At 38.7% G+C, this 24,334-nt stretch overlaps 2 protein-coding genes across 2 annotated transcripts in view; one reads left to right on the top strand and one right to left on the bottom strand.

Moving 5' to 3' along the window:
• Positions 1 to 24,334, bottom strand: part of LRRC8C (leucine rich repeat containing 8 VRAC subunit C) — a 96,668-nt gene that overhangs the window by 54,730 nt on the left and 17,604 nt on the right. The gene's annotated exons all lie outside the window — the stretch shown is intronic.
• Positions 13,940 to 14,271, top strand: LOC126963966 (cytochrome c oxidase subunit NDUFA4-like). The gene has a single exon (XM_050806813.1). The coding sequence runs from the start codon at positions 13,994 to 13,996 to the stop codon at positions 14,240 to 14,242; it is 249 nt and encodes an 82-aa protein (XP_050662770.1). The 5' UTR covers positions 13,940 to 13,993; the 3' UTR covers positions 14,243 to 14,271.

Below are 24,334 nucleotides of genomic sequence, written 5' to 3'. Positions count from 1 at the left end.
CCTTTCCATAAAAATAGTTGGTAGACTGGTACCTGCACTAACTGTCAACCAAAAAGTGTGATAGGGAAGCTAAAGCAACTTTTTGTCAAACACTTTTCCACTTGCTTTTTGTTTTGTTAAATAGGGGTAACATTTAAAATTTCCAGCTATGTTAAATATAAAAAACTAGGAAACAAAGTAACACTGCTCAGAAACCAAGAGACTGATGTTTAAAGTGACAGACTGAAAGACTAACGGGTTTAGAGTATGATCATTTTTATCTTCCTTTTCAATTAAGCTAATCTTTACAGGAATCTACCATTTAAAATGTACCGTCTAGTATCAGGGACCATGGAAGATTTGATAGTTGCAGAAAAACACTAACTGTTGACTAATTATCTTTGGAGCTTTTCAAGAAGGCTGCCTTCCATCTCATGCCAGCTGTTGACTGGTCTTTCCTGTTGGATGAGCTCAGTAAAGTTCGTGATGGAAGGAAAAATTTCAGGTCCTCCAGCCTCCAGGAAAAATGGCTCTTCAGGAGCATTAAAACTGATATGAGGGCCCGGGCGCGGTGGCTCACACCTGTAATCCCAGCACTTTGGGAGGCCGAGGCAGGTGGATCACGAGGTCAGGAGATTGAGACCATGGTGAAACCCCGTCTCTACTAAAAATACAAAAACTTAGCCGGGCGTGGTGGCGGGTGCCTGTAGTTTCCAGCTACTCGGGAGGCTGAGGCAGGAGAATGGCGTGAATCTGGGAGGCGGAGCTTGCAGTGAGTCAAGATAGCGCCACTGCACTCCAGCCTGGGGGACAGAGCCAGACTCCATCTAAAACAAAACAAAACAAAACACAACAAAACAAACAACCAACTGATATGAATGTACCTAAAAATCAGAATGTTAGGTTTTGTCTGTCCAGCTAATGAATATATAATGCAAGGCTTTGTATCTAAAGGAGAAATAATGGTTGGGTTTGGCTCTATATTCAACACATTGATTTAATGGCCATCTTTTCCAAGTTAGACATGTTATGAGTTCCCTCTTCTAAGTCTTCTTTACTCACAGCAGAGCTAAATATCTAATGCAAAGACATTTGATGCTCATAGAGTCACACATTCTAGAAGCTGAGAAAGGGCATGGAAAGTTTCTTTATAGGAAGGCTCTAGGTGGATATAGCCAAATGTTATTGGTCTCTCAAATCTACGTTGTGCCAAATATCTATATGAAAAATATTTTCACAAAATATGAATCATTTAATTAAAATACATTGTTTCTGAAGATAGATATGTTCTTTAATTTAAAAACAGAAAAAAAACCTATCCTCCCTCAAAAAGAAATAGTGAAACTAGGTAACGCATTACACGATAGCAAAGGCCAACAGTCTGTGTAGATCCTGAGAAGTCATTACAAAGAACATACATAATAGCGGCAGGGGCCTTTTGGTACTAATCCCACAACTGGAATGTTCTTTCAATACCCACCCAAGTTGCTTTGTTAACTCCCATGCATACTGCAGACCCAGGTTCTAGCACCACTTGCTCAGGGAAGCTGTCCCCAATCTCTCTGACTCCATCACATCCAGAGTTTCAGGCTCTCATTGTGGATACCCGCTCATGACCCCTGTCAGAGAGTACTTTCCATTTATCTGTGCTCTTGGATTTACATTGGTCTTCCCTAGGCTATAAGCTCCATGAAGGCAGAAATAATTTGTTCTGTCCACCACTGTTTTCCCTAAACTTCACAGTATTTGGCATATAGTAGGTGCTCAATATATATTTATTGGGTAAATAGATGAGTAATTAAAAAGAAAGTTACAAGAATGGTCTAAGTGTAATATCTTGGATTTATTAATTTGCATCCTACGTCAGAAAAAAAAGTAGAGGAAAGAATATAAAGCTCATCAGCTAACTTGGAACAAGATCAAAAGCAGTGCCATCTTCATTGACAAACGGTACAGTATTTTGAAATCGCTTGGAGTTGATATTATTAGTAAGAAAGCTGGCTTGGAGCCAGATGAGGTCTTCCTGAGAAAACCATCTCAAAGATATCCAGAGCCTTGCCAAATATATTTTTAAAAACGGTTTAAAACCTAGAAGACAAGATATGGAAGTCTAGCAATGTATCAACTTGCATGGTGACATCTAAAGCTGATTTCAGAACTGATTTTGCTCAGCAAATTCATCAGGAGGATTAACAAGGCACATTGCGGGTGCTTGAAAAGAACAAAACTGGCTCAAAAGTTGTTAAATTGGGAGGTTTAAATATATTAATCACAAATGCTGAAAAAAAGCATAGAAAGGTCACAGGAATTCAATTAAAACTTTAGGACGAGTAGAAAAAAGTATGGAAGAAAGAAGAAAAAACTTACTTGTAAAAGTCCAACACTTCAAAGAAGAGAGATCTTTAGAAGTTCTGAAGAAGGACTTAGGAATGAAGTGGATGATGTTTTGGGTAGTGGAAAACAGGCTTAGGGCCAAGGGAAAGGACAGGGTTTATGAAACAACTGTGGGGATGTTTGTTTTTACTTGCTCTTGTAATGTTTGATCTTCTTTTCCAATGACCCATCTTAAAAACTTAACACAGACTAATGTTTTAGGAACCTAAAACATTAGGTAACACAGACATAAATTAAAATAGTTTCTACAAAAATAAATAAATAAATAAATAAATATCCACTCAACAGAGAAATGGAAATTGGTGGAAATATAAGTTGGTTCATTTCTATTCAATATCCTTGGATACAAACACAGCCAGACTTGGGATTCTTGTGAGAAAGACGTGGGATGTAGGGGAATGGGGGTGGAGAAAGTTCTAGGATCTTAATGTATCCTTGGTCTTTCTGTTTCTAGAGGCTGAATAGATTATCAATGGAGATAGCTACTGGAGTACAAAGTTTCCAAAGGACAGATGCAGTGTCTTCGAAAGCTTTATATTCCTAGCACTTACCACAATGCCTGGAACTTGATTCATTCTTTCTATAAGTAATAGAATAGCTTTATCTGCAAGGTGTTGAGCTCATTAATGTGAATAAAGTGATGAGTAAGACAGACATAATCCCTCTCTTCATGAACCATGCCTTATGGTGGAAAGACAGTAAACAATGACACACAACCATTTAATCACAATTGTGACAAGCAAGATGAAGTAGAAGTTTAGGACACTCTGATAGCATACATTAGGACCTCAGCTACTGGGGGTTTAGGAAGTGATGCTTGCATGGAATTATGAAGTATAGTATAAGTAGTAATAGTTAACTAGGTAAAATTGGAGGCCAGGGCCAGGAGAACATTCCAGACAGAGTGAAGGGTCTGCAATGTAATGGCTTTTTTTTTTGTTTTACCCCTCTTAAAATGTTTCATTTTGCTATCCATTACTTATAAATGTTTTGTTTCTGTTTATTTTGAATAAGGTTGGACACTGTCATTTTCTATCTGTAGAGACATAAGGATGGGGTAGCCTGAGCCAGTCCAGATGATTTGAGACAAGGAGGGCAACACGTGACATGCTCTTGATGGAACTGGCAAAGAGTCACAAGACTCATTCACCAAAAGTTGTTTTGTACGGTATGTGTGAAAATCTACCCATGCTTTCTGTAGACTCATGTAAAGCTTCACAGCTTCACCTTGCATCTGGCTGTTAAATGGGGAAAACTGCCTTCCAGAACATGCAAACTGACTCTGACCTATACTGGGTCATCCTCCACATAATGCCTCAACATTAATTCAGTGTAAACATAAATTCCATGTTAAAATCTGGCTCAATAGCCCATGTTTGTACCAAGTTCACAAAATTCTCAAGACAGGCACTGAAGGCGATTGGAATCTCAGTGGGCCGGTCATCACCAGTCATGGGCTGCTCAACAATCTCCTGAGACTGAACACACACAGCAACATATGGGTCAACCATGTCTTTACTCCCCTGCATTTATCCAAATGTGTGCCAGCCTGCCATGAGGGCCCCTCACTCAAAATCTACCTAGAATTCTTCCTTAGGAACTGACTTTTGAGCTATACAGAGCGATTGTCTTTGCTCAGAGGATAGTCTCCTTTGATCTGTTTTTTAATTTTCTCTTTTTCTTCTTCCCTTCCTTGAGTATGCCCTTCCTCTTTCCTTTTCTCCCTTCCTCCTCTCTAACCTTCTTCCCTCCCTAACCTTTTTCAACACATTTTACCTAACTACTCAGTGCCAAGCCCTGGGGATAGAAGATAAATAAAAAGCTGTAGTAGAATATTTGACCACTCGGGTGACTGAGGCAGGAGAACCATTTGAGACCAGGTGTTTAAGGATGCGGTGAACTATGATGGTACCCATGAATAGCCACTGCACTCCAGCCTGGGTGACAGAGTCAGACCTCATCTCTAAAAAATGCAAAGAAAGAAAAAAAAGAGCATATGTGAGTAACAGATCTATCAACCAGGGAACCAAAAAATGTATTATCCCCTTTCTTTGCTCCTCAGCTCTTTATACTGATTCAAACCCAAGGGGCTTGCATAAGCCAGGCCAGCACTGGAAAAGATGCACACCAACTAGCTTTTTAACTCCTGCAGGTGGTTTGCCAAGAGACATGCCAGAGACAAACGGGGTATAAAACCAAGCATGGGACTGCCCTGGGATGAAGATATGACAACAGAAATAACCAGGTACCTTCATTTTCACAATCTAAATTTAAAGATGCAATAGATTCTGATACATTTTTTTGATAAATTCCTTGCTATATCAATTCTTGCAACTTGCTATTCAAAAGCTAAGAACCAAATAGATTTGTATAAGAGATACTTGAATAAACTTCTATATATTCAATATTTTCATCCGTACTTTTTTAAACTGACATTTTTCTGATGAGAAAGTCCACAGCTCTTTTCCAATCTTCAGTGGGATTTGTAAACCCCCCCCACAAATATTTAACCACTACACCAACAATGCATTAGCTGTTATGATTATAGAAAGAAAAGCAGAAAACATATGTTGTAAAGAAAGTAGTTACCAGAATTAAACTAGAAAAAAAATGGCAAGAACATGAATGAGTCAGCATGAGGGTTTAACAGGCTAAGGGCATCAGCTTCAAAGAGAAAATGAAATGATTTGGGTTGCCCTGGTAACACCAAGATAAAATGCGGAAATGAAAATGCGAGGTTTAACACTAAGAAAACCTTCTTCAGCACTAGGGTCCCTCACATCATGGAATGAGCTTTACCATGGCAACATGCAAAAAACATGCAAAGGGATTAAATACAGAAAATATCCAAAGGAGTGAAAGCATGGTATTAATAATAAGAACTAAGCTGATCTAATAACTATTCTGGACCTTTCCTTTTTTCGACTCACAGAATTAAATAAGGCGAATGGGAAAGGGTTTGCAGGGATCAAATGAGATTTCCTTCAGTTATATATAATCTTAAATAATTAAAAAAGTTAAACATTATAGATTATTTCCACCCACTCACTTTTCTGCAAATGACATAGAATCTCCACTCATTCTAAAGATCTGGTTTTATTGCAGGAAAAGGCAAAAGAAAAAAGAAACAAACATAAGAAATAGAAACATCCTCCTAGGTTACATTTTCCATGTCCAATCTCTACTTTTTTGGAGGAGATCTGTCATTGGTTATTAAGGCAATAAATGACTCCTCTCAAGGGCAGACAATCATATTAATATAGTACTAGAATATAAAAATGATACTTTAGAATCATAGTGGTTGGGAGCATAGCACTGAAGTCAGGGTGCCTGGGTTTGTATCCTGACTCTGTCACTTGTAAGCTGGGTGACCACAAGCAACTTACTTAATCCTTCTGTTTTCTCATCTTGAAAATGGGGAAAAGAATAGTATCTTGCTTCACAGGATTGCTGGGGAAGCACGTAAGAGTGGCAAACACTAACAGTGGTACTAGGCAGGAATTAGCACTCAATAGATGACAGCTACTAATATTAGCAATAGAGATGACAATCATATTTGATAATTATAAAGAGTTTATGATTTTTTAAACATTTTATTTTGGTAAGAGCATAACGTAAGATCTACCTGCTTAAAATTTTAAGCATACCATATAGTTTGGGTAACTACAGGTACAATGTTGTACAGCAGATCTTTAAAGCTTACTCATGTTGCAAACAAACTTGATGCCCATTGATTAGTATTAATAGCTCCCCATTTCCCCATCTCCCCAGCCCCTGGCAACCACCAGTATTCTCTTTGATTTCATTAATTTGACTATTTTAGATACTTCATATATGGAATCATATATCTTTCTGTGACTGGCTTATTTCACTTATCAGAATGTCCTCATTCATCCATGTTGTCACATATTGCAGAATTTCCTGTTTTTTAAAGGCTGAGTAGTATTCCATCGTGGGTATATACTACATTTTCTTTTTCTATTCATCTGTCAATGGACATTTTGGTTATTTTTACATCTTGGTTATTGTGAATAATGAAGTTTACTCTTAAGAATAAGAATTTATCGGTGTTTGGAGACTTCTGTCCTAACTTGAGGTACCATACTAAAATAGAATTCTTTCTAAAAACAGAAGAAATAAACTTTTAAAAATTGTGTTGGTTAAATAGGAAAGAAAAGGTATATAATTGACATATAATGTTATCATGCTTACTAACTGCCAGGCATTAAAAATGTTATCTGTTGAACCTCCACATTAAACCCTTGAAGTAGGTATTATCTTTGCTGTACAGAAGAGGAAACATACAAAGAGAGATTAAATAATTTCTCCAAATTGGAAAGCCTGTGAAGGGCATAGCAAAAATTCCAACTCAGGGCTTTCAGATTCCAATGTCCAAGCTCATTTCACTTAAAGAGGGAAATTATTTTAGTTTCTAACAATCTCCTTTACGGGAAATTTAGACTTGATATCCATTGGCAAAAGCACCTATTTGGAAATTCACCTCTTTCAGGATTGCATTCAGGGAAATCATATTTGTGACTTGAACACTGTAGCCTAAAATCTGACACTGAGAGAAATCCAGTCTGAGAAATGATCTTTTTAGAAGTTATAAAGGATTCTGCTTCTGTCCATGAAGAAGTCACTAGGGTGAAACTTACCCTTCTATAATAAATAGCTAAAAAAATAAAATTTTACCAGAGCCACTGAAGCTCTTTTGTGTTATGCTCTTGGTTATACCTGTTTTTCATTTGATGCTAAGTCCTTGGGTGGAGAATGCAGTCCCCAGATATTGCACTGTTCCAATCTCCTTTAGGGGGATCTGTATGTGATTTCCAGGAACTTGGTGCAGCAAAACAGTGAGAACCTTCTATACTGAGAATTTGAATACTGGGAAATATATACCAAATGAAAACAGAAGGACAGTGACCACTTCCTTCCTTTTCCTTGTTCAAATTAATATAATCAAGATACTTAAGTATTTAACCATCTTTTACCCCATGAAATTTATCAGCATCTTCCCTTCCCTGATGTTTCAGCTAAGTGTTTTGCTTTATTGTAGATACGCCAACAACGAACATTCGTTTTTCTATGACTGGTTCAAATGCTGTTTGTTAAAATTATTATTATGACTTTGCACTTCTGTCTTCTCCATCCAGGGCCCACAATATTTCCAGAAGCAGGAAATGGAAAATACTTTAGGTAAACTTTATGTAAAATATTCTCATGGGTACCTAAAGTCTCTTTCTTTTTTTTTTTTTTTTTTTTTTTTTTTTTGAGACGGAGTCTCGCTCTGTCGCCCAGGCTGGAGTGCAGTGGCCGGATCTCAGCTCACTGCAAGCTCCGCCTCCCTGGTTCACGCCATTCTCCTGCCTCAGCCTCCCGAGTAGCTGGGACTACAGGCGCCCGCCACCTCGCCCGGCTAGTTTTTTGTATTTTTTAGTAGAGACGGAGTTTCACCGGGTTAGCCAGGATGGTCTCGATCTCCTGACCTCATGATCCGCCCGTCTCGGCCTCCCAAAGTGCTGGGATTACAGGCTTGAGCCACCGCGCCCGGCCCCTAAAGTCTCTTTCTAATCCATGGGTTGACAGCTTGAGTTTTGCCAACTAACTCACTCTTGATGTTAAAAGATATCAAAACATAGCAAACCACTTTAAAGTTTTAGCTCTTTTAAGGGAATGTGGCTTAGGATGTGATTTCTCAGCAACCTGAGTTCCAAGGCTCAAATGCCCTCAGCTTAGATTTTCCTCATCCCATCAAACACTGCCCAGCAAGTAGCTCTATTACTGCTCTCCTTTGTATTTTACCTAAATTTCTTCCTCCCACTGCCCCAGGTTTACTCCTTTTTTAGTTTTTCCTAATATAAGTAACTCATGCTCTGGCTGATGGATTGGGTGTGAGGTTTGAGACAGAAGAATCAATATGAGTCCAATATTTTTAAGTTGAGAAGCTGAAATCATGGAGTTGCCATTTTATAAAGAGAGTGAGAAGCTGCAGAAAGTAGGTTTAGGGAGTGGGGAATAAGGAGTTTGGATAGAGACATCTGAAATTTGAGATGTCTACTAGACTTCCAAGTGGAGGGGCTCCACAAACAGCTGGATATACTGGACTAAAGATAGGAAAGATCTGGGATAGAGATAGAAGTTCGGGAGTCATTAGGGTTATAAAAAGTGGTAGGATGAAACCACCTAGGGAGCATATAGAGAGGGGAAAACTATCTAAGGACTTCCTGTAGCAAGGAGCATTCTGCCACCAGATATTGGCATGAATATTGTTTTCTCACTTCCCTCAGGTCTCTACACATATATCATTATTGGAGACACCTTTTCTGGCTACCCTATTGAAAACATTAATACCAACTCACCAAAAGCAAGAGCATGCCATCCCAGCACTCCCTTTTTCATTCCCTAAGTTGCTTTCCTCAATAGCATTATCTTTATCAGATATACTATACAGGTATTACTCATTTAGTTGTACTTCTGTCTCTCTGCTGCATCATAAGGTAAGCTCCTAAGAAATGGGGACTTTATTTTGTTCACTCATGTCTCCCAGAGCCTAGAACAGTATCTGGCACATAAAAAGTACTCAGTAAGTAATTGCTGAACCAATGAAATGAGAAATGAGCATCTACTTAATCTGAAATTCTCCCAGTTATTAAAATGAATAACAGAAATGTTTATGTGACTACCAGAAATTAGAGTAAGGTGCACTTGGTTTTGAGGAAGAGAACACCAGATTTCTTTTGTACCACTCTGCATTTTCTCATGATACTTGCACTCTGTTTAGGGGCAAAGAGGAAGCAAAGAAGTCATAAGAGGCCACCTGAGAGATCTGCATGGAGCTGGAAAAAGACAATTCTATCTTATTTAGAGTTGGGAGAAGGAATTAAGGACAGGAGTGGGACAAGAGGTGCCCTGGGCCTCATTTGTTTTGAATCATGGGCTCCTTTATATTATTAACAGTATCATGTTTTTTCCTCTACTCACATTGCCGGCCTCTGTCAACTTCCAGGGACCTACCACGGAATAAGGCGAAGACTGTAAGAAGGGAATGTACATGTTTATTAAGCAACAGCAGTGCAATAGCGATCATTGATCGTTTCGGTCAAAATGCAGTCATATGTTGTGTAACAATGGGGATATGTTCCGAGAAATGCATCATTAGGCAATTTTGTCGTGTGGACGTCATAGAGTGTACTTATACAGTCCGAGACGGTGTAGCCTACTATACACTTAGGCTACAGGGTTTGGCGTCTTGCTCCTAGGCTATAAATCTGTACAGCATTTTCCTGTACTGAATCCTGTAGGTAACTGCAACACAATAGTATTTGTGTATCTCAACATAGGAAAGGTACAATAAAAAAAGCATAAAAGATTAAAAATAGTACACCTGTATAGGGCACTTGCCACGAATGGAGTTTGCAGGACTGGAAGGTGCTCTGGATGGGTCAGCAAGTGAGTGGTGAGTGAATGTGAGGGCCTAGGATGTTACTTTGCACTGCCGCAGACTTCATAATAATAAACACTGTACACCTAGGTTACACTAAATTTATAAAGAATATTTTTCTTTCTTCAATAATAAACTGTAGGTTATTGCAACTTTTTTACTTTTTAAACTTTAAACATTCTTTTTAACTTTCTGTCACTTTCATAATAACATTTGGCTTAAAACACAAACATATTTTATAACTGAACAAAAATATATTTTATTCCTTATTCAGTAAGCTTTTTGTTATTAAATTATTATATTTTGCTTTTTAAACTTTTTAACTAAAAACGAAGACACCAACATGTATATTAACCTAGGCCTAAACATATGCAAATCAAAACACATAATAAATCACATAAACAGAACCAACGACAAAAATCACATGATTATCGCAATAGAGGCAGAAAAGGCCTTCAACAAAACTCAACACCCCTTCATGCTAAAAACTCTCAATAAACTAGGTATTGATGGGATTATCTCAAAATAAGAGCTATTTATGACAAACCCACAGCGAATATCATTACTAATGGGAAAAGCTGAAAGCATGCCCTTTGAAAACAGGCACAAGACAAGATGCCCTCTCTCACCACTCCTATTCAACGTAGTATTGGAAGTTCTGGCCAGGGCAATAAGGCAAGATAAAGAAATAAAGGATATTCAAATAGGAAGAGAGGAACTCAAACTGTCTCTGTTTGCAGATGACATGATTGTATATTTAGAAAACCCCACTGTCATCTCCCTAAGCTGATAAGCAACTTCAGCAAAGTCTCAGGATACAAAATCAATGTGTAAAAATCACAAGCATTTCTATACATCAATAATAGACAAACAGTCAAATCATGAGTGAACTCCCATTCACAATTACTACAAAGAGAATAAAATACCTGGGAACACAACTTACAAGGGATGTGAAGAACCTCTTCAAGAACTACAAACTACTGCTGAAGGAAATAAGAGAGGACACAAACAAACGTAAAAACATTCCATGCACATGGATAGAAAGAATCAATATCGTGAAAATGGCCACACTACCCAAAGTAATTTATAGATGCATGCAATGCTATCACCGTCAAGCTACCACTGACTTTCTTCACATAATTAGAAAAAAACTACTTTACATTTCATATGGAACCAAAAAAGAGCTCACATAGCCAAGACAATCCTAGGCCAAAAGAACACAGCTGGAGGCATCATACTACCTGACTTCAAACTATACTGCAAGGCTGCAGTAATCAAAACAGCATGGTACTGGTACCAAAACACATGTATAGACCAATGGAACAGAACAGAGGCCTCAGAAATACCACCACACCTCTACAACCATCTGATCTTTGACAAACCTGACAAAAACAACCCATGGGGAAAGGGTTCCCTCTTTAGTAAATGGTGTTGGGAAAACTGGCTAGCCATATGCAGAAAACTGAAACTGCACCCCTTCCTTACAGCTTATATAAAAATTAACTCAAGATGGATTAAAGACTTAAATGTAAGACCTAAAACCATAAAAACCCTAGAAGAAAATCTACGCAATACCATTCAGGACATAAGCATGGGCAAAGACTTCATGACTAAAACACCAAAAGCAATGGCAACAAAAGCCAAAATTGACAAATGGGATCTAATTAAACTAAAGAGCTTCTGCACAGAAAAAACAAACAAGCAAACAAAAACTGTCATCAGGGTGAATAGGCAACCTACAGAATGGGAGAAAATTTTTGCAATCTATTCATCTGACAAAGGGCTAATATCCAGAATCTACAAAGAATTTAAACAAGTTTACAAGAAAAAAATCAACACCATCAAAAAGTGGGCGAAGGATATGAACAGACACTTCTCAAAAGAAGACATTTATGCAGCCAACAAACATGAAAAAAAGCTCATCATCACTGGTCATTAGAGAAATGCAAATCAAAACCACAATGAGATACCATCTCACACCAGTTAGAATGGTGATCATTAAAAAGGGCGCGGTCTCAGGTAACCCACACTTTGGGATGCCGAGAGGATGTGGAGAAACCATCCTGGGAAACCCCACTCTTTTAAACTAGCACTGTGTGGTCCCAGCTACTCGGGGAGTCCAGCCTGGGCGACAGAGCCAGACTCAGTCTCAAAAAAAAAAAAAAAAAAAAAAAAAAAGTCATTGGAGTTGGAGAAACAAACACTTTTACACTGTTGGGAGTGGAAATTAGTTCAACCGTTGTGGAAGACAGTGTGGCAATTCCTCAAGGATCTAGAACCATAAATACCATTTGACCCAGCAATCCCATTACTGGATCTATGCCCAAAGGATTATAAATCATTCTACTATAAAGGCACATGTGTACGTAGGTTTACTGCAGCACTGTTCACAATAGCAAAGACTTGGAACCAACCCAAATGCCCATCAATGATAGACTGGATAAAGAAAATGTGGCACATATACACTGTGGAATACTATGCAGCCATAAAAAAAGGATGAGTTCATGTCCTTTGCAGGGACATGGATGAAGCTGGAAACCATAATTCTCAGCAAACTAACACAAGAACAGAAAACCAAACACCACATGTTCTCACTCATAAGTGGGAGCTGAACAATGAGAACACACGGACATAGGGAGGGGAACATCATACACTGAGGCTTGTTGGTGGGTGGGGTCTGGGGGAGGGATAGCATTAGAAGAAATACCTAATGTAGATGACGGGTTGATGGGCACAGCAAACCACCATGGCACGTGTATACCTATGTAACAAACCTGCAGGTTCTGCACATGTATCCCAGAACTTAAAGTATAATTTAAAAAGAAAAAAGAAACATAGGGAAATAATATCTACCACATGGTGGGGAAGACAACACAATACTAAATTTGTGGTGTTCAAGAGTCAGACAGTTAACCTTTTTCCATAACTAGCATTATTCAGGTCTCTTACTGGAGTTTAGGGCTCTATTTTACGAGGAATATGGAAACATATTACATATTACATTTAAGGGCAAAAAATTTTACCTACAAAAATATATTCAGATTCCAACAATTTCTGACCCATCTTAACTACTACCCTGATCCAAGCCACCATCATCTCTCAATTAGATTATTGCAATATCTTCCTGACTAGTCTCTCCACTTCTACCAACGACCCCTAGAGTCGTCTCAAGTGAGCAACCAGAATGATCCTGGGTTTCTTCTCCATTCAAAATCCTCTAATAATTCTCCATCTCACTCAGTGAAAAAGCCAAAATCTTTACAAAAGTCCTAAAAGGCCCTCTGCAATCTCACTGCCACCCCACACCAGTCTCATAGTTCTCTCCTGCACACCTGCTTTGCTCCAGCCACACTGGGCCTTCTAGCACAAGCTTGTCCAATCTGTGGCCTGCAGACCGCATGTGGCCCAGGATGGCTTTAAATACGACCCAACAGAAATTTGTAGGCTTTCCTAAAACATTATGCGATTTTGTGATTTCTTTTTCTTTTAGCTCATCAGCTATCGTTAGTGTATTTTATGTGTGGCCCAAGACAATTCTTCTTCTTCCAATGTGTCCCAGGGAGGCCAAAAGATTGGACACCCTTGTTATAGTGGCTTCTTGGCACCCCAGGTTCACTCCTGCTTTTGCATTTGCAATGCCTCTGTCTGGAATTCCATCTTCCTGGTATCTGCAGGGCTCAATCCTTCATCTTCTTTAGGCCTTGCCGAAACTTGCCCAGATTTCAAACACTTTTCACCATTTCCATCACTACTCCTCTGTTCCAAGCCTTCACCCTCTTATTTGAATAATACTGCAAAGCCGATTTAATATCACACCGTATCTCAGCCATAGCACTCCCTTTCCTCCTGCCCTGCCTTATTTTTCTCCATAGCACTTAACACCTTTGAATATACCATATATATTTTAGCTAATTATGCATTTCCTTTTCTTTCTCCTCCCTCTTGAATGCAAGTCCCAGGAGGGCAGAAATTTTTGCCCAATTTGGAAAATGTTTTGTCCCTAATGCCCAGAAGAGCATCTGGCCCATATTTATCATTCAGTAGATATCTGTTAATTAAAAGAGTAAAGTGGTAGAAACAGAACCTATAAAGAAACACTATGGAGATACTACTTAGCCCAGAGCCTAGTGGCTAAGCTGGTTCTCTCCTTTCCAATCGGAGGCCTCTGCAGCAAACATGCTCTGCCAGATCATCACTCAATCCAAGAAGCATCTAAGCTTGATCCCCCTCTTTGTATTTATTGGAGCTGGAGGTACTGGAGCAGCACTGTATCTCTCGTGTCTGGCATTGTTCAATCCAGATGTTAGTTGGGACAGAAAGAGTAACCCAGAGCCCCGGAACAAACCGGGTCCCAATGATCAATACAAGTTCTACTCAGTGAATGTGGATTACAGCAAACTGAAGAAAGAAGGTCCAGATTTCTAACAAATGTTTCACATCAAGGTCTTCCAGAAGCCATCCACACAATTTTCCGCTTAACCAGGAAATACTTCTCTCCTCTAAATGCATGGAATCATTTTGATGTAATCTATTGGCGATTATGCTGATTAGTAAATAACTGAAACTTGGAAAACAAAACAAAACAAAAAGAAACACTACGTAAATTGAGACAAGCAAAGGAATACAAAAGGCTACCAGAGGAGTCCAGAGCCTGGACGTCCATGGATAGACTTCAGTGCCAAATACAAAAATGCTTCAACTTTGCACATTACAGGCTTTAAACTGCTGCATGAGAGATTTAGGAAGAAACAACCCATTGTTAAATGACCAAATAAATGGTTGCAGGATGAAATCCGAGGGTTGGTCATGCCAAGGAGATGTGAAAAATAGGACAGTGAATCATGTTTCGATGGTGAGCTTGCTGTCTGGAGGCCGGGTGCTGGATGAGAAAGGTTCTTTTGCTCCACTAGGAGCTTAAGATGAGTATTTCTCCAGGAGCCAACATTACTTACTGAAACGCAGAAAGTGCACATGTTTTCAAAGGGAAAACATATGGACTAGTATTAAATTAATAACTTCTGATTGCAAAACCTGTTGACAGAATTTGGCTGAGCTAGTCTCCTGAAATTTATTAGCGAACACCTGGGGGGAAATAAAACCTAGGATAGGGAGGAAGAGTGGTTCTCAACTTTGGCTGCACATTGGAATCACCTGGAGAGTTTTACAAACACTGATGCCTGGGTGCAGTTAAATCAGAACCCCTGGGGTGGGGCCCAGGCATGAGGTTTTTGTTTTGTTTTGTTTTGTTTTGTTTTGAAGGTCCTCAAGTGATTCCAACATGTAGGTGAGGTTGAGACCTATTCTCCCCAAAATATCTGTTTCTTCTGTTTGTGATAAAAAGTACAGCTACGTGCTAAGTGAGGTCTTAGGTGAAAAACCAGAGCTTTATCTGGACTACCAAAGGCAGCGTTTGCTCACTTAAAATGATTTCAGTGCTCCATAAATGTATATTTTAATATCACATCTTCGGTTAATAGTTACCTGGACACCGCCTCTTCCCAGATCAGGACTGTCAGGCTACCCCACACAGCCCACCCTCTCTCAGGAAGAGCATGCTGTTTGGATAATATTTGAAGGGGTCTCAGACCACAGCTGCAGTGTCCTATTTTGGAAGCCCGTGGCTGAGTATTTTCCTAAGCAGTCCAAGATCAACACTTTCCTACTTGCTCTGTTCACCCCTTCACTCCCCTGGGTTATTTATATTCTCAACTATCTCCACTCCCACACTGTAAATTCTGTAAGGGCAGAGACCACGTTGCTCATTTCACATGCCCAGTCCCTGACCTAGTTGTCTGAGCCGTAACAGTTTTGCATGACACAGAGCTAGGTCCACATGTACAGCAATGATTTACCCCTCAAAACAGTTTCTCAATGTAGATGATGCTTTGAACATTAAAACTGTAGTTCTGACGGGGTCCATATTTATAAATGTTTTGTTTTAGAGTAACAGTTCATTACCATTTTATTGACAGTTTTAATACTAACAGTTAATTACTGTTACTGTAAAATGAAGTTCTCTTTCTGTATAAAGGAAAACCCCACCACTATCATAACATGAGCTGAGGTTTACTGTGTACTTAGAAGTGCCAGGCACGTCATACATATTACATTACTTAATGCCCAAATGTCTCTGGGCTCCAGGTACTATCAGCCTACTCTTACTGAAGAAATGGAGGCTTAGGAAGGTCAATATTCTGCCTGGGGTTACAGAGTGGTAAGCAGAGGGGCCTGCGTACAATCTAGGTAATCTGGTTTTAGAACGCGTTAATCTAAGTCACTAAACCTAACATTCCATAGACAACAGAACAAAACAATTGAAAACTGAGTTGAATTCCTTCTTGAATGAATTTAGGAATTAGTTAACAGGAAAGGGTATTTTCCTTTACAGAAGTGTTTCATAAAAACTGGGATAGCTGGACTTGGTGACACAGTCTAGCTACTTGGGAGGCTAAGGTGGGAGGACTGCTTGATCCCCAGAGTTTGAGGCAAGCCTGGGCAACATAGTAAAACTTCATCACAGACACACACAGACACACACACACACACACACACAAAACAAACTGGAGAAGACACTACCTACAATTTCCTATTAATTCTCATTATAATATCAGAGACACTTCTAAATATATATCATACTTAGAGTGTAATATACACATACTCAGATACGTTGTCTTTTAAATTGGTTTGCTTTTTCATTAGCAGTGGCTCCTAATTCTTTGGCTATAAATCTTTTCGCTCTATAGCCTCTTGGTCAGGCACTTATAACTTTAAAGAATTTAAAGAGTGGAATCTACACTTCGCTCAAGAGCTAAATGAGAGTACAGGTGGTTCATTTCCCTGTCAGAAATGTGCCCATTTTCAGCATATGGTACATACATATTTCCAAGACACATTTTATGGTTTATCACTCAGAATGAAAAATAATGAAACGAATGTTACACTTTATATCAATTGTTTAGTTTTGGAAGGATAATGAGGATTTCCTTAATCCTGTTCATAGGTGATCCTGATATAAAAATAGAAATGGTATTTAGGTATAATCTTTCTTAAAATGAGGACATAGCTGCATATTTTTAAAATGTAGTGATTCTACCACCTTCCCCACTTCCACTACATAAAATGCCTTGGCATCTGGGATGTTGAGATATGAATAATTACTATTTTAAAACTTTACTGAGCCTCAGAATTTTTAAAGCCTTTTTCAGATTATATTCTAAAAATAAATATATTTTCAAACAGTCTTCATTCCAGGTTTCCAAGCAAACACACCCGAATACATTAATTAATATTTCAGGCCCTTAGACTGTTTTCAAATACTATATTTAACAATGCTTATGATGATCACTCAAATAATTCTGATTCAGTTCAAGTATGTCAACAGGAAGAGGTCTGGCAGAAATATAAAAATTCTAAGCAAAGTCATTCTGAGACTCAAACAACTCCAATACCAGAAATGCTAGTTAAACCAAACAGTAGTGTGGCCAAAGAACATCAAGGAAAACTGCTGTTTTCAAGATTTGTGGTTCTCTTATATAAGGAGCCTATTCTGCTCTTGGATGTGGCACAAGGGGGCTTTTCGAAAGCATGGTATATTTCAATTAAAAAAAAATCTTAATCCAGTTGAGTAAATGTAAAGTTACACACAGTCATACACTTCATTCCTGAGATCCTCTGGAAGTAAATCCGCTGCTTAACATTAATGACACATCTCATCGACTATGTTTTTGTTTATAAAATACTCTAATATGTACATGACTCCAGTTCAGGTTTAAAATTTTTTCCCGTCTTTTGAAGAATAGGTCTCCTGAAAAATTTTCAGAAATTCTTAGTAATTTTTCATCATACTAAGCATCTCTTTATTTTATTTTATTTTATTTTTTTATTTTTTATTTTATTTTTGTTTTGTTTTGTTTTTGAGACCGAGTCTCACTCTGTCACCCAGGCTGGAGTAAGTGGCGCAATCTGGGCTCACTGCAACCTCTGCCTCCCGGGTTCAAGCGCTCCTGCCTCAGTCTCCCGAGTAGCTGGGACTACAGGTGTGCGCTACCACGCCCAGATAATTTTTGTATTTTTAGTAGAGACGGGGTTTCACCATATTGGCCAGGATGGTCTTGAACTCCTGACCTTGTGATCTGTCCTCCTCAGCCTCCCAAAGTGTTGGGATTACAGGTGTGAGCCACCACACCCAGTCATACTAAGCATCTTCTAAACCACAATGGCAACTACTTACTAAGCCCACTACCACGTTAGGCAAACCATCATAAAGACAGGATATGTTCCTATTTAGGATACCAACAATACAGTAATAGCATTTTAATACAAAATTTAAAGGTAGTTTGTACAAATTCTTTTCCTATGAACTGATTACAGTTGTGTACATTTAGGGTGATATGAAGTCCTTAGTCCAAGGCAATATATGTCAACAGTAAAACAAACAAAAAAGACTCCTGTTATTACCTTAGATGTATATACTACTACCTCATTGAATATCTGCATTTCCAGAACTCTAAGTTTAGTCATAAGCGGCCACATTAATCTAAAAAATAAAAATCAAAGGAAGTCATCTCTACTCAACATTTTGTATAATATAATGAAATAGTTACAATGTATGTTTTATAGCCAGAAAGACCTAGGTTTGAAATCTAGCTCTGTGGCTACTAGCCTAGTGACTTTGGGCAGGTTATTTAACCTCTTTGAATCATGCACACTTGGAAAAGCAGCTGGCAGTCAGTGTGAAAATTGTCAACTACACTATTTAATTAAGAAAATATTTCCTGACTTCTTGCTTTTTAGAACAGTGTTTGTATTATTTAATAAACTTTGAATAAAAAAAAAGAAAATTACCTAGGCTTCTCTCTTGGGAATCTTCTGGATTCTGAAAAATCCAATTTACTGTATGTTCCACTATATCTGCTGTTCATGGAAAGTGCCTGACAGTACCCCCAAATTGTGGGGTCCTCTTGAAAACATTTGCTATTTTTTCCATTGCCTCAAGACAGGCCAATTCCTCCCAATCAATTATTTCTAACTCCATGTGTTACCTATGCTTGTTGCATGGATATATAGAAACAAAACTCTGTGAAATGCCAACCTGCCCCAATTCTTGAATTACATGCCTGGAAACCCAGAGGTCTCAAATGCACACTTCCACTAGATTCCCCACTGACTATGTGACTCTTTGAGCTTACTCAGTACCTAGCATCTCTGGAGCATGACCCAATTTTTAAGAAAGCCTTGATAGCTAAGAGCAATAATGATAAAGTTAATGAACAGGTGCTTAAGAGCAAGGGCCCATCCCCACCCCACACTTGACAGGCAGTTAGACGTGATGATGTGGAGATCACCAGCTTATGGAAGGGCTGTCCTCTGACCACTGCCATCCAGAAACACAGCTGCCTTTATAGGGTCTACAGGATGGTTAGCAGCTGAGGCTGAGGAAACTAGCTGCAATCTGTGGGATCAACATTTCCCCTCAAGGGAGAGTTCTTGGAAGGTGAGTCATATAATCTTCAGGAAAGGTCACTGAAAGAGCCCTCATGTTGAATCTTTGTTGTGAGCTACTACAATGTCCCTGTGCTCTTTGTACCTCTAGCTGTAAGATGGCAGCATGACAGTGAGAGACACAGCTGCTTGTTTTCCAGTATTCGGCCTCTCCTTCTTATGTAATAATAAAGTACATGTTCCAGCTCCCTTGAAGGCAGGTATGGTGTGGAACTTAGTCCTAGCCAATGGCATATAACCAGAAAAGATATACTTAGCTTGGAGTTGTGTCCTTAAATGAGCCTTCCATATACCTTCCTCCCCACCTCTGAGATGGGATGCAGGCTTAGTACTAATCATCTTCAACAGACAAGTAAGGGATACATGTTAGCAAGGGTAGAATACCAAGACATAAGGAGGCCAAGTCCTCGACAGTAACAGATCCACATGACTATGTTAAGACTGTTATGAGAGAGAAAGAATGTCCTTTCTTCAAGTCACCATTGTGTATGGGGGGTGTGTGTGTGCACATGCATGCGTGTGTACGTGCACGCGCGCGTGTGTGGAGAAGATGGAGAATCTCTCTGACAGCATTTGAACTCTTCACCTAACTCTTAGTCACACGGGCAGGGCTTTCCCACTGGAGTAGCTGAATGCATATCACATGGAGGAGGGGGAGCATATTTTCCTGGTACACTGACTTTACTCAAATATTTGGATTTAAAAAAATGCTGGCCCGGCCGATGGTGTATGCCTGTAATCCTAGCACTTTGGGAGGTCAAGGTGGGAGGATGGCTTGAGCTCAGGAGTTTGAAACCTATCTGGGCAACATATTAAGACCCTGTCTCTACAAAAAATTAAAATATTAGCCAGGTGTGGTGGTGCGTACCTGTAGTTCCAGCTACTTGGGGGGCTGAGACAGACTGCTTGAGCCCAGGGGCTTGAGGCTGCAGTTAGCTGTGATCATGCCACTGCACTCTAGCCTCTAGCCAGGGTGACAGAGCAAGACCTTCTCTCAAAAAAAAAAAAAAAAAAAAAAAGGAAAAAGAAAATGTTACATTGAAACCAACAAACAAGGATATAGAATCAAAGGCAAAATTCTTGTGCTTTTAAAAAGTTAAAACAGAAGATATTAAACAAAATTTTGATCCTTCAAGCAGAGTGCTTGAAACTCTACTCCCAGATTCCTGAAATACGCACAAAATCTGTTTTATGCTGATAAAGGCACTGATGGAAAGCAAGAGGAGCAACAGTTGTAGAAAGAACCTTAGACTAAAAGTCCAATGTTCTAGAACCAACTCCACTTTTGACTACAATATATTGGGCAAGTCCTACTATCCTGATATCTTTACATTTTCACAACACTGCCACACCTGTATGTGTCCAATCAATACATTCTCTCTCTCTCTCTCTCTCTCTCTCACACACACACACACACACACACACACACACACACCCCTAACTTTGGGTTGCATGGGGAATAAAGATAACTTAGATGTGCCCTTGAAAGGCAGTGAGATACTAGGAGTTGTAATTCTATCCAGGTTCAGTATCCCTTATCCAAAATGCTTGGAATGAGAAGTGTTTTGAAGTTTTTCAAATTTTGGAATATTAGGATTATTATACTTACTGATTGAGCATCCCTAATCTGAAAATCTAAAACCAAAAATGTTGTAATGAACATTGCCTTTGAACAGCACATTGGCACTCAAAAAGTTTCGGATTGTGAAGCATTTCAGATTTTAGATTTTTGAATTTAGAACGCTCTATCTGTAGCACTGACATACCAGTGGAAGTCATACAACAAAAAGGCTGCTCATGACCTAATAACCCTATTGTGATGCCCTTCAGTGGACAAGTTCTACAATTCACAAAGAACTCACAATCAGCTTTCTATGCCTCACTATTAAATATGATGGGATGGTTTGAATGTTTGCCTCCTAGAAAACTCATGTTGGAATTTAATTGCCATCATAATAGTATTAAGAGGTGAGATCTTTAAGAGTTGTTTAGGTCATGAGGGCTCTGCCCTCATGCTTGGATTAGTGTTACCTTAGGAGTGGATTTGCCCCCTCTGGCTCTTGCTCTCTTTAGCTCTCTCTTTGCCATTCCACCATGTGATGCCTCTGCCATATGAAAATGCTACAAGAAGGCCCTCGCCAGATGCCCGCACCTTGATATTGGAATTCCAGCCTTCAGAACTGTAAGCCCAAAATTTTACGTTCATTATAAATTATCCAGTCTTGGTATTCTGTTACAGCAGCACAAAACAGACTAAGACATTTGAAGATACAGATATAGATCATCAGTCATTTGAAGAATGCCTCCAACTGAAAGACAGATATAAATAAGACAATCAAAGGAACAAATAAAGACATTAAAACCAAAAGGAAAGCAGAGAGCAGGAGTTCACATTTAAAAACTTCCTAACTATAATTAATATTCTCAGAGACCTAGCAGGAGATATTGTATTTATAAAATAAACACACTGGAAAAAAACTTGGAAATTAAAAATAAGATAATGAAAAAATCAATATAAGGTTAGATAATGTTGATGAAATAAATCTTAAAGTAGAAAAAAAAAACAGACAGGGAAAAATAATATACAGACTCCAGATTCAATGTTTGAATAATGGAAATTAAAGAGTGAAAGGAGAAAATGAACACAGAGGTATCAAGAAGAGAGTGCAAGCAAATTTTCCCAAACTGTAGGACATGAGACTTCATATTAAAAAGGCTGACTAGCTGTGCATGGTGGCTCATGCTTGTAATCCCAGCTACTCAAGAGGCTGAGGAAGGAGGATCATTTGGGCCTAGGGGTTCAAATCCAGTCTGGGCAATATAGCAGGACCTTGTCTCAAAAATAATAATAATAAATAAATAAAAGGCTTACTAAAGTGCTAGCACACAATGAGTTAATAAAGACCCATACTCTCATGAACACTGGAGATAATGAGAAGATCCTAAAAGCTTGCAGAAGGCAGCAAACAGAGAGGGTAAAAGGGTGCATATAAAGAAACAAAAATCAGATCAGTATTACACTTTTTACCAACAATATGGTATTATTGTATGCTAGAAAATAGTTGTAAAAAGCCTTCAAATTCTTAGTGAAAGTGGTTGTCAATGTAGAGTTTAGTACCCAACCAAACTAACTTTCAAATTTGAGAATAGAATAGTGTATTTCAGACATAGAAGGATGCAGAAAATTTATTTTTATGTATTCTCTCCTTAAAAAGTATTGGGGAATATAAAGGCAGTAAGACATCCATCCCCTGAATTGAGACTTAAATATCCAGCTGCTGACTTGACATTTGCAACTGGATGTTTAGTAGACATTTATCTTTTTTTGTATAAATTTAAAGGGTGCAAGTGCAATTTTGCTACATGGCTATACTGGGTAGTGGTGAAGTCTGGGATTTTAGTGTAACCATCACCTGAATAATGTGTATTATACTTATTTAGTAATTTCTCATCCCTTACCTGCCTCCCCACTTCTACCCTTCCAAGTCTCCAATGTCTATTATTCCACATGCTATGTCCATGTGTTCACGTTATTTAGCTCCTACTTCTCAGTGAAAACATGCACTATTTGTCTGTTTCTGAGTTGCTTCACTTAAGAAAATGGCCTCCAGTTCTATCCACGTTCTATCATGTCTATCCATCAAAAGACATGATTTCATCCTTTTCCATGGCTGAATAATATTCCATTGTGTATATATACCACATTTTCTTTATCCAGTCATCCATTGATGGACACTTAGATTGATTCCATATCTTTGCTGTTATGAATGATGCTGCTATAAACACACGAGTGCAGGTAGCTTTTTGATATAATGATTTCTTTTCCTTTGGGTAGATACCTAGTAGTGATACTGCTGGATTGAAATTAACAAGTCCAAAATAATTCTTCATTTCACCCCAAATCTGCTATTTCCACAACCATCCATATTTCAGTTAATAGAAAATCCATCTTTGCAGTTCCTCTGGGTCAAAACCTTGGAGTCAATTTTTAATTTTTTTCTCTTACATTCAGGTCTATCCTGTCAGCAAAACCTGTAGGCTCAATCTTCAAAATCTATCTAGTATCTAACCAGTTCTCCCTACCTCTCCTGCTATAACCCAAGGCGCAAGCATGTCTCATTTGGTTTATTACAATAGGTTCCATCCTTGTCTCTTACAGTTAGTCTACTCTTTACCATTGCTTCTCACAGTGTGCCTTTTTGCGGAATCAGCGAGGTCAAAACTATTTTCACAAGAATACTAAACATTATTGGCCTTTTAAATTCATTTTCTTGTGAATGCACAGTGAAGCTTTCTAGAGGCTAAATGATAGATGACAGTGAACAGACTGCCAGACATTAAAGACATCTGCAAAAACTTAAACACTGACATCTTTTTATTCTTTTGTTTTGGAAAATATAATTTCAAAAAATATGTTACTTGTGTTAGCATGCAGTGGAACTATTAGTATTTTAAAATAAATAAATAAATAAATAAATAAATAATCAAATTTACATTTCTGAGCTCTTATGGGTTAGAGCTCTTTGGAGTTTTCAATAATTCGAGTACAAATGCCCTGAAACCAAAAGGTTGGCTAATGATTGCTCTATACCACAGCCAGAGTGATCCTTTGAAAACTCAAGTCAGATTAAGAACCCTCTAATGGTTCCTCATCTCATTCAGAGTAGAGGTGGACACTTCATGAGCCTACAGCACCGTCTCTTAATAACCACTCTCCCCATTGCAGCACCCTCTCTTAATAACCACTCTCCCCATTGCGCAGAGCCCTGCACCCACACTGGCCTTCTTGCTGTTCCTCCTTCATGCCAGGGGAACATATTTATATTTGCTGTCCCCTCTTCTCAGATCTCTTCTCCGCAGATATCTGCCTCTCCTCACCTCCTCCAGATCTTTGCCTTATGAGCTGTATTTTTAATTGTGTCCCTTTCCAGATGTTTATATAGTTGCAACAATTTCCCCCTTCTCCTGTGATATTGCGGCCCCATAACTTGCCACTTGTATATTTGTTTATCCTGT

The sequence above is a fragment of the Macaca thibetana genome, chromosome 1 (genome assembly GCF_024542745.1).
Source record: "Macaca thibetana thibetana isolate TM-01 chromosome 1, ASM2454274v1, whole genome shotgun sequence".
NCBI classification, from domain to species: domain Eukaryota; kingdom Metazoa; phylum Chordata; class Mammalia; order Primates; family Cercopithecidae; genus Macaca; species Macaca thibetana.
Note: the sequence above shows the minus strand (reverse complement) of the source record. Positions and strands in the feature narration are given on the sequence as shown.